This window comes from Chiloscyllium plagiosum, chromosome 29, assembly GCF_004010195.1.
Source record: "Chiloscyllium plagiosum isolate BGI_BamShark_2017 chromosome 29, ASM401019v2, whole genome shotgun sequence".
NCBI lineage: Eukaryota > Metazoa > Chordata > Chondrichthyes > Orectolobiformes > Hemiscylliidae > Chiloscyllium > Chiloscyllium plagiosum.
Window position 1 is genome coordinate 7,968,804 of NC_057738.1, and position 12,003 is coordinate 7,980,806.

Consider the following 12,003-nt stretch of genomic DNA (forward strand, 5'->3'; position numbering starts at 1 on the left):
TCTCCAATTTAGAACTTCAACTTTTAGATCAGGTCTATCCTTTTCCATCACTATTTTAAATCTAATAGAATTATAGTCGCTGGCCCCAAAGTGCTCCCCCACTGACACCTCAGTCATCTGCGCTGCCTTATTTCCCAAGAGTAGGTCAAGTTTTGCACCTTCTGTCGTAGGTACATCCACATACTGAATCAGAAAATTTTCTTGTACACACTTAACAAATTCCTCTCCATCTAAACCCTTAACACTATGGCAGTCCCAGGTCTATGTTTAGAAAGTTAAAATCCCCTACCATAACTACCCTATTATTCTTACAGATAGCTGAGATCTCCTTACAAGTTTGTTTCTCAATTTCCCTCTGATAATTAGGGGGTCTATAATAAAATCCCAGTAAGGTAATCATCCCTTTCTTATTTCTCAGTTGCACCCAAATAACTTCCCTGGATGTATTTCTGGGAATATCCTCCCTCAGTACAGCTGTAATGTTATCCCTTATCAAAAACGCCACTCCCCCTCCTCCTTTGCCTCCCTTTCTGTCATTCCTGTAGCATTTGTATCCTGGAACATTAAGCTGCCAGCCCTGCCCACCTTTGAGCCATGTTTCTGTAATTACTACGATATCCCAGTCCCATGTTCCTAACCATACCCTGAGTTCATCTGCTAGACAAGTATAAAGCATGGCAGGAAAATAGGGCAGTGAAACAGAGCATAATGTTTCAATCTGACGTCTTCCCTCCAAATGGTGCAACAGTCTAGCCAAGGCTTAATATCCTGCCTAATTCTTCTCTTCCTGCAGTGATAGTTCAGCTGCAGCACCAACAGACATCCCTTGCTGTCACTAGAGAGGATCCAGTTCTATCTGATTGTACATAATAATCCAGGAGACTGGATCTCGGTTACCATGGCTTCACGACGAATATGCAGTGTGTTGTTTTATTCATGGAATTCAGAATCACAGAACCTTTATGGTTCAGAAGGAAGCCATTAGCTTGCTGTCTAGTTTGGATCCCTGAACAATTTGACTTTAATCCAATGTCCAACCTTTTCACTGAATCATTACCATCATTTCTACTGAAATATCGAATCCCCTTGAATGCCTCAATTGAACCTGCCTCCACCATACTTCCAGGCAATCGTTTCCAGAACACAACTATTGCTGTGTGGAAAAACAATTCTTACCTTGCAGATGCTTCTTTTGTAAAACACATTTTCAAACGGTGCCTTTGGTTCTTGATCCCTTTGAGAGCAGGAATAGTTTCTCACAATCTACTCTGTCCAGATCCTTCAATATTTTGAAAATTTCTATCAAATCTCCTCTTGGCCGCCTTCTCCAAGGTAAACAGTCTTAACATCTCCAGTCTATCCTTATAACTAAAGTTAAGCAGCCCTAGAATCATTCTTTTCAGGCATAAGCCCGTCATCAACAATGGTTTTCCTGATGTTGATTCTCCTGCTCCTCGGATGCTGCCTGACCAGCTGTGCTTTTCCAGCACCACACTCTTGACTCTGATCTCCAACATCTGCAGTCCTCACTTTCTCCTAGAATCATTCTTGTCAACCTATTTTGCATTCTCTCCATTGGATTCCCACCTTCCTATAGTCTGGTGCCCAGAACAGTACGCAATACTGCAGCTCAGGTTTAGATTAGATTAGGTTCCCTACAGCGTGGAAACCAGGCCTTTGGCCCAACAAGTCCATTCCGACCCTCTGAAGAGTGACCCACCCTGACTCATTTCCATACTTTTGCCCCTAACACCTATGACCAATTCACTTGAACTGCATATCCTTTTGGAATGTGAAAGGAATCAGGAGCACCCTGAGGAAACCCTCGCGGACAAAGGGGGGATGTGCAAACTCCACACAGTTGCCCGAGGCCGGAATTGAACCTGGATTCCTGGCACTGAGGCAGCAGTGCTAACCACTGAGCCATCCTGATGCCTCAGTTTAACCAGTATCTTCTACAAGTTCATTTCTGCTTAAAAGATAGTTAGGTCACAGTTAGAATATTGTATATTGTTCTGGAATCATGTTATAGAAGTAATGTTATTGCAATGGCCAGGGAGCATAGATTTAAAGTAAGGGGCAGAAGGTTTAGAGAGGATGAAAGGATTTTTGTTTACACAGACAGTGGTGGGAAGCTGGAACTCACTGCCTATAAGGATGGTAGAGACAGTGAAGCTCTTAACAGTAAAGAAATATTTAGATGCGTACTTGAAATACCAGGGCAAATAAGACTGAGTTAACTGCTGAAAGATGAGATTAGAACAGTTAAATGGATGTTTTTGACTGGGGCAGACTCGATGGGCTGCAGAACCTTTTCCAATGCAGTAGACCTCTATGGCTCTATGATTCTTGTAGTCTGAGCCACTATGAATTCCAGCTTACTGTACACTTTATTAACTCCTCTGTCCTGCCACTTTTAATTATTTGCGCACACATACTCCCAGGTCTCCCTGGTCTGGCATACCCTTTAAAAGTTTACCCTTAATTTTTTACTGGCTCTCCATATTTTTTGTGCCAGTGTAAATCACTGTATCTTTTTCCACATGGAACTTCACCTGAACCTAATCACCCGATCCTATTCAACCATTCCATCAAGCTGTCAATGCAGTTGAAGTTCTACACTAGTCTCCTCTCAGTTTCCAATTCCCTCCTCCAAAGTTTTCTGTCATCTGCAAACTTGAAATTGGCCACTGGGGCATGCCGCTATGAACTTGGTTCTAGCCTGAAAAATACTCATTAACCATTACTCCCTGTTTTCTGTCCTTCAGCCATATTGTTTCCAAGTTGCTAATATTCCTTTTATTCCATGCCTATACGTTTCCTCAAGTGTATTGTGTGACATTATATTGAATACATTCTGGAAGTCCATGTACACCACATCAACAAGCTTCCCCTTATCAGTCCTCTCTGTTACGCCTTAAGAAAAAACTCCAAGTTAGTTAGACATAACTTTCCCTTAACAAATTAGTGCTGACTCTTTCAAATTAACCCACATTTATTCCATGTGACTATGAATTCCTGAGTAATTATTTCTAAAATTTTCTCCACCACAAAGGTTTAACTGATCAACCTGTAATTTCTGGGCTTCTCTTTACAACCTTTTTTGGTGAAGAGCATGATGTTTGCAATTCTTCATACCTCTGCATGACACTCAAACAGAAGATTGAAAGATTATTGACTGTGCCTCTATGATTTCCACTTTCTCCAATATCTTTGGATGCACTTTATCAACTTCAAGGACTGAAAGCTTTAAACTTTTCTAATGACTGAGTTTCCTCCTGTACCACCACGGCTGAGTAGCACCTGTTTTGTAGGAGAGAGACAAAGTATTAATTTAACACCTCAACCATGCTTCTTGACTCCATGTGTAAACCCTTCACTGCTGATGTGCATAAAGAACACTTTGGGATATACAAAGCTATAAATCACACAACACGAGATTATAGTCCAACAAGTTTATTTGGTAGTACTAGCCATCGGAGCAGTGCTCCTTGGACAACCACCTGATTGGTGGGAATCTGGAACTCACTGCCTATAAAGATGGTGGAGGAAGAGAACCTCTCAACATTAGTCCAACAGGTTTATTTAGAAGCACTACCTTTCGGAGGGCCAAATCATTACTTTAGGATATATCTGACATTTTTTATCGAACCTCTGTTTCTCTTATTTGCTTTTTTACCTCTCTTCAATAGTTTCTGTATTCAATTTGGCTCTCATTTGTATTTACTACTAGGAATATGTCATAAGCACACTTTCCTCCTTTTCTATCTACCTCCTTTGCCATCCAGGGAGCTGTGGATTTGTTTGTCCTGTCTTTCCCTTTCAAGGGAATATAACTTGACTGTGCCTGATCAATCTCTGCTTTGAAGGTAGTGTTTGTCCCACCAAACATTGTCCTAGACTCTCTGCCCAGCCTCATTCTATCCTATTGAAGCCAGCTCTCCACCAATTGATGACTTCAAATCTGACATAACCAATGTCATTGCCATTCTTATCCCAAACCTTCTGATAAGGGGATCACTGTCCCTGAAATGTTCCCATCCTGTCACTTGATCTGCATGGCCCATTACATTCCCAAGATCGAGAATTCTAGCAGGACTTGCTTTCTTGTTGGACGTATACCTCAAAGAAATTCTCCTAATCAAAATCCAGGGATGCCTGCCCTTTGCTGCCTCTTAAACTACCACTATCCCAATTTGCATGTATGTATAATTAAAATCTCCCAATTCAATCACGGGAAAGCAGAAGCAGCAATTTCTGAAAATACACAACAGATCTTTCAGCATTTTAACAAAGAAAGGATCTAAGTTAGAATTCTGCATATCAATCCTTCACCCAAGAACTTCCATTTAAAATAAATCTGACCAAAATACTACATAGCCATTTTTGTTTCAGATGCTTTGTGTTTCCAGTATTTACAATTTAGAGTGGGTGCACGTATTGTGATTAATATTGTTTATAATTTCATTGTTCCTTCACTACACCTTTATTGAGCTTTTAATTTGCTTCAAATCCTTGCTGCATTATATTTGTGGTTTGAGAATTAACCTCCAGCACAACTTACCAACGCATTCTACCATCCATAGGAAGCAGGTTCATGCCATGGTATTTTACTGTCTCTCATCTTCTCAAGTTTATTGAATAGAAGCTGAAAAAATCTGGTGTAGGTGGAATGAGATGTTCATGGAAATATTTGAAGCTACTGCCTCATCCACCAGCTTTTGATTAAAGGTGGCAATGATTTGGAAGTACATGTCTGATCCAGCCCTTTTGTTAAAGATTGGTCATGTGTAGATGTGAGGAGAAAGTGAGGTCTGCAGATGCTGGAGATCAAAGTTGAAACTTTATTGCTGGAACAGCACAGCAGGTCAGGCAGCATCCAGGGAACAGGAGATTCGACGTTTCAGGCACAGGCCTGAAGAAGGGCCTGTGCCCGAAACGTCGAATCTCCTGTTCCCTGGATGCTGCCTGACCTGCTGTGCTGTTCCAGCAATAAAGTTTCAACATGTGTAGATGTGAGCCTAAGAAGAGAAAGATAATTTCTTCAGCTAGAGAGTGGTGGGCCTGTGGAATTCATTGCCTTAGAGCACAGTGGAAGCCGGGACGTTAAATGTCTTCAAGTCAGAGGTTGATAAATTCTTCATCTCACAAGGAATTAAGGACTATGGGGAGAGTGTAGATAAGTGGTGTTGAAATGCCCATCAGCCATTATTAAATGGTGGAGTGGACTCAGTGGGCTGAATGGCCTTACTTCACTCCTATGTCTTATGGTCTTAAATCTCTTTTGAATTACATAACCTCATTTTTTTTTCTAGCTATTATAAACCATATGTAAACCAACAGTTACAGAATTACCAGCTTCTAGAGTTCTCCCCACTAAGTCTGAAAACATTTCCAGATTTAATGATTTGGGCACCATGTCCATCCATTATACAATACAGCAAATGAACAAGCCCTTCAGCCCACCAAGCACATGCCGATTCCCAGTCCTTACTTAGATCTGCTACTTATTGGGCGGCACGGTGGCACAGTGGTTAGCACTGCTGCCTCACAGCGCCTGAGACCTGGGTGCAATTCCCGCCTCAGGCGACTGACTGTGTGGAGTTTGCACGTTCTCCCTGTGTCTAGTGTTAGGTAAGGGGTAAATGTAGGGGCATGGGTGGGTTGCGCTTCGGCGGGTTGGTGTGGACTTGTTGGGCCGAAGGGCCTGTTTCCACGCTGTAATGTAATCTAATCTAATCTTATTGCCCATGTGCAATATCTATCCCTCTGTTCATCTCATGTTCATGTGTCTATCAAGATCAAGATACAGCTGAAACCTTACTAACATAACTGCTTCCACCACCTCAGATACCCACTACCGTCATTATTAAAACATTTCCTTGCACTTATCCCCTAAACTTTCCCCTCTCACCTTGAACCTGTGACCTCTTTGCATTTGACCTTTCTATTCTAGGAAAAAGCCTTGACCATCCATCTTATCTATGCCTCTCATAATTTTGTAGACCTTTATCAGGTGGCCCTGCAGCCTCCGTCTTTCCAGTGAAAGTAATCAGAGTTCATCCAACCTCTCCTCATAACAAAAACCCTGCTGGCACCTTCCTGGTAAACCTTCTCTAAGCTGAAAATGTGTTGCTGGAAAAGTGCAGCAGGTCAGGCAGCATCCAAAGAGCAGGAAATTGACGTTTTGGGCATGAGCCCTTCTTCAGGAAAGCTAGGAAACCTTCTCTGAACCCTTTTCAAATCTTAAACGTCCTCCTGGTAGTGTGGTGACCAGAACTGCACACAGTATTCCAAATGTGGCCTAACTAAAGCTCTGTACAACTGTAACATAACCTGCCAACTTTTATATCCGATGCCCTGACCAATGAAAGCAAGCGTGCTGTCTGCCGCCTTGACTACCTTATCCATCTGTGTTGCCATTTTCAAGGATCTATGGGTCTGTATACCCAGATCCTTCTGTATGTCAATGCTCATAAGGTTTCTGCCATTTATTGTATAATTCACACCTGAATTTGATTTCCAAAATGCATCACTTCACATTTGTCCAGATTAAACTCGATCTGCCATTTCTTTGCAAATATCTGCAATCTATTTATATTCCACTGTATCCTTTGTTTAATATCTGTAATGCCACCCAGCACTGATCCCTGCAGAGCATCACTAGTTACTGATCTCCATTCCGAAACTCCATTCTTTCCAGCACTATTTTGTCCTCTCTGACCAAGCCAGTTTTGTATCTATCTCACCAACTCACCCCAGATCCCTCAAGACTCTATCTCCTGTACCAGCCTGCCATGAGATACCTTATCAAATATGTTACTGAAGTCCATGCAGATAATATCCACTGCCCTTCCCTCATCAATCATTCTTGTCACCTCCTGAAAAAACTCAATCAAGTTGGTGAGACACAACCTTCCCACACAAACCCATGCTGCTAATCATTAATAAGTCCATTTTTTTCCAAATGTGAATAAATCCTGTCTCAGTAGCTTCTCCAACAGATTCCCCACCACTGACATCAGACTCGCTGGCGTGTAATTACCTGGATTATCTCTGTTTCCCTTCTTAAACAAAAGAACAACATTAGCCAATCTCCAGTCCTCTGAAACCTCACCTCAGGCCAAGGAGAATGCAAAGATATCTGCTAAGTCCCCAGCTATTTCCTTAGTTACTTCCCACAGGATCCTGGGATTGATCCCGTTTGGCCCTGGGATTTGTATATGTTAATGTATTTCAAGACACCCAACCCTTCCTCCTTCGTTATATTGACCTGCCCAAAAGTGTTCATATACTTTTCCCAAACTTCGATATCCCTCTCTTCAGTGAATACGGATGGAAAGACTCATTAAGGATTTCACCCATTTCCTCTGGTTCCACCTGTAACCTCCCTCCTTTATCTTTGAGTGCGCCTACCCTTTCCCTACCCTCTTGCTTCTAATGTATGGATAAAATGCCTTGGGATTCTCCTTAACCCTGCTGGCCAATGACATTTCCTAGCACCTTTTAGCCCTCTTAACACCCCATCTGTGTTCCTTCCTACTTTCTCTATATTTTTCAAGGACTTTGTCTGTTTTTAGTTGTCTAGACCTGAGGTATGCTACCTTTTTTTTGACCAAACTGATAACCTCTCCTGTCATCCAAGGGTCCAGAATCCTGCCACACCTGTCCTTAATTTTCACAGGAACATGCCTGTCCTGCTGTCTAATCAACTGGTCCTTAACAGATGTGGATTTACTCTCAAACAGCCACTCCCAATCAGTGTTCTCCTATTCTTGCTTAATTCGGTTATAGTTGGCCTTCCCCTAACTTAAAAGCACCATCTGAGGTCCATTCTTATCTTTATCCATAAATATACAAAAACTTATGGAATTATGGTCACTATTCCCAAAATGTTCATCCACTGAAACTTTGATCATCTGACTGGGCTCATTTCCCAATATGAGGTCTAGTAGGGCCCCCTCTCTCAATGAACTATCCACATGAGTGCTTCAAAAAACCCTCCTGGACAAGTCTATAGTACAATCCCACCATTGTGAATGCATCCTCCCTATTCCTGAGCTCTACCCATAATGCCTCACTGCAAGATCCCTCCAAGGTGTCCTCCCTCAATGCAGCTGTGATATGCTCCCTAACCAGTATTGTAACTCACTCACCTCTTTTGCTTCCTCCTCTATCGTGTCTAAAACATCAATATCCCAGAACGTTAAGCTGCCAATCCTGTCCCCCTTTCAACCATGTCCTGATGGTAGCAACATCATCAGAATTGCATGCTTTAATCCAGGCTCTAAGTTCATCCAATTTACCTATTAAACATCTTGCATTGAAGTGAAGTACAGTCGAAGCCTCCAGTTCTACTGAACTCAGCAACATCTCCCTGATTGCTTCTCTCCTTTGCTATATTTGCCTTAGACTCAAGCTCACTCTGGGTTTCTCTACTTATTGACCTGCTGCTCTCATTCCCACCCTGCTACCACACTAGTTTAAACACTTTCAGGTGGCACTATCACACCTCCTTGTCAGGATGTTAGTCCACTTGCACTTTAGGTGGAAGCTGTCCTTTTTGTGCAGGTCCCACATTCCCTGTAAGACATCCCAGTGGTCCACGTTTTTGAAGCCCTCCCCCTACTCTAGCTTTTTAGCCACATGTTTAATTTTACTCTGTTCCTCAGTAGCATATGGCACGGGAAATATTCCTGAGATTACTACCCTAGAGGTCCTGCTTTTTATTTTACTACCAAATTCCCAGAATTGTCATTTCAGGACCCTGTCACTCTTCCTAGCTATGTCATTTGGACAATGATTTCTGTCTGTTTTCCCTCCTGTTTCAGGATGTCCTGTACCCACTCAGACATCCATGACCCTGGTTCCAGGGAGGCAACATACCATCCCAGAGTCTTTTTCGCAGTCACAGAATCGCTTACCTGTTGCCCAGGGGCTATCAAATCTCCAATTACTATTGCTCTGCTATGCTTTGTCCCTCCCCTCTGCACAGAGCCAGCTGTGGTGCCAGTGCTCTGGCTGCTGCTGCTGCTGTCACCTGATGGGCCAACCTCCTCATCAGTATCCCAAATGGAAAATTTGTTTGATAGGAGGACAGCTGCAGGGGATTCCTGCACTGACTGATGGTCCTGTCTAACAGTCACCCATGTATCATCTTGGACTTTGGGGTTGTGACTATATTTCTACCATTTCTGTCGATGATACTCTGCAGCATTTGTGTGCTCTTTGTTATCTCCAACTGCAGCTGTAGCTGATCCATTCATTAGGTGAGCAGCTCAAGCTGGGTATACTTGCTGCTGATTTAATTGCTGTCAGCACCCACGAGCATACTTCGCAGTTGGAACACACAACCCCACCAACTGACATGACTAACCCTCTACTGGCTGTTAGTTTGCAAGTTACTTTTTAGGTAGCTAATTAAAATTTATCATTATTACTTTCGAACATAGCCTTCCGGCCCCCAACTTACTATCTGAACTCACTGAACTATCCAGAAGATGAATTAACCGTACTCTGTAATGAAGTAAAATTCCTTCACCTGGAGCACCAAGGGGATGAATGGGTTAACACAAACTAGCAACTGCTCAGCACTGACTAAGCAGAAATTCTGCTCCCTTTTCCCACTCTCTGGGCTACATCTCCACCTGTACTTTACTCCTTCCCTCACCCCTACCTTTTCTCTAGCATATATTCCAACCTTTTCCTAGCTACAATCAATTCTGAAGAAGGGTCACTAGACTCTCAAAATGTTAATTCTGCTTTCTCTCCACAGTGCTGCCTGACCTGCTGGGTTTTTTCGGCAATTTTTTATTTTGTTAATGAATTTTTGTCGTAGGATCTTCAAATGAACAATACTTTCGTTTAGGTTGTATCTAAAGAAATGTGCTGGTATTTGTGTTAAGTTGATTTGTATTCCATGTATGCTGTAGACATTTCTAAGTTTGAATTCTGACCTGCTGGATTGAACTGGTGGACTTTTCAGCATTTCAACTTCACCCACTGAGTGTTTTTATTTTCCCATTGCACAGTGAAACAAGAATGGATTTCAAAACTTAAGTTGCTTTAGGACTAGGTGTGATAATAATCTTAGTCTTTCAAACCTTCAGTGTAAAATTTAGTTTTCTGAACATGTTCTGATGCTCATTGTCATTTCATGTACCTATTTTGTCAGCTATTTTATGTTTTTTTTTGATGCGCTTCACTGTAGTATTTTCTTCTTCTTTCTTTTAAAAATTACCAGTACGCCAAAGCTCTGTGTCAGAAACAAGTTCCAGGCAAAGTCCACGCTCTGAGGATGGCAAACCAGGCCGGTTTTCAGAAGATCAAGAATTGCGAGGAAAGGAGAAGATGCCCAAGAGAGAGCGACAGCATTCAAGAGTGGAGGGAAAGAATGGCAGCAAGTCCAGTGATTCTGGAGAGGAAGGAGACAAAGACTACATATTTGTATAGGGGCTTTTGGATTAGGAGGTTGCGCAGCACAAGAGCACACAGTGATATGAATAATCAGGGTGTAAAGATGATCTGAGATGTTTCTACTCACCAGCCAGCCATCAAATTAAAACTTATCAAAACTGGAAAATGGCATTTAGATTCCTGCTTTGAAAGCAATCTTTTTTCTTATAAAAGAAAGGCTTGGTTCTTTAAAAGATTGTTTGTTTGTTTGTTTGTTTATTACATTTATTTGCTGCATGCGTAATATTTTTCTCTTATCCCTGTGGTTCCTATCTTTTCCTTCTTCATTCTTCCCTGCTTCCCACCTCTGACAAACTGACATTCCTTTTTATTTTTAAATTTTGCTCCCATACTTGCAAATGTTGGCAGTTTTTCTCATATATCGGATTTCTGTTAACCAGCTGCCGTGGGAAGACATGCCTTGTACAAAGACATCATAAACCAAGCAACCAAACTGGAATCTTTTTAAGGGCAGCTTCTGTACAATGAACAGCAAGCTTATGGATGTACTCCTGTGTGCTTACTTGTGTGTCAGATGTGCATGCAAGATATAATCCTGTATGCATTTGAGTAAAATAATGATACTAACTGAGCACAGTAAAGGACTAAATTTGTATAATTTATTATAAATAAAAGAGGAGCTTGGGTAGGTGTTTGTAATCATCTAACAGGGCATATTTTAGCCGCCAGGTGTACAGATAATCCATTTCAGATTATTAAATCTGTTTTCACAAACATTGCCATAAGCACAATGAGCAAGAATATGTGGGGATGGTGGGTCCATCATGTGGGGTGTAATGTTTAGCAGTTTCATGCTAATGGACTGTTGGAACTGGGAAGTTTATTTTTTATGTTAATCATTAGGCTAACTGATGATCTGTTTATCTACTTGCTTTTACATCTGAAATTATCTAATCATTATGCCTTCCAGTGGCATATATTGCTCTCTGTAAGTTAGTTCAGTGTAGAGGGGATTTCTTTCTGTATATATTTGTACCAATAAAGAGAATGATTCTACTATTCTGTTGCCTTTGTATTGTAAAGAAAGTGATTATGGACACAGCTTTCAATTATAATGAACTCGATGCAGTCAGGGAATTAAACAAGGAGCTATAGGAATGATATTTGTTCGCTTTGAGATTAATGTTGAAATTAATTGTGACTAATCTATGTATGTTATCCTTCACGTGCATTGTGGTTCAGGATAATTTTGCACTGATAATTTTGTATTTCTTGCCATCTAAAATCTACATCCCCGTAATATTTGTTTTTGTGGATTGTGGGTTCAAAGACTAAAAATAATTCCAGTCGAGGTAAAATAAAATTGGAGTTTACTCATTCAGTTAAGCAGATAATCACTGATACCACAGCCAGAAGTAATCAACATTGTTATTAAACTATTTCTGGATGAAGAGAATTAGATTTACAACACAAATAGAGATCATTTACTCTGTCTCCTCATTGGTTTATTTGGTTCCATTGCAACAGCAATGATTCGGTGTTGACTTTATTGCGTATTTTAATGCTACTTTAAAGTAGCAATATGTA

The 12,003-nt window shown here is 41.3% G+C and overlaps 1 protein-coding gene across 8 annotated transcripts in view; it reads left to right on the forward strand.

Annotated features, from left to right (window-relative positions):
• LOC122564345 (F-actin-uncapping protein LRRC16A-like) overlaps positions 1-11,472 on the forward strand; it is a 460,598-nt gene extending 449,126 nt beyond the window's left edge. For all 8 annotated transcript variants that reach the window (XM_043719093.1, XM_043719091.1, XM_043719092.1 and 5 more), the window contains one exon: positions 10,244-11,472. In XM_043719093.1, the coding sequence (XP_043575028.1) occupies positions 10,244-10,452 (209 nt within the window). In that variant the 3' untranslated portion in view covers positions 10,453-11,472. The remainder of the gene's footprint in view (positions 1-10,243) is intronic.
• The last annotated feature ends 531 nt before the right edge of the window (positions 11,473-12,003 follow it).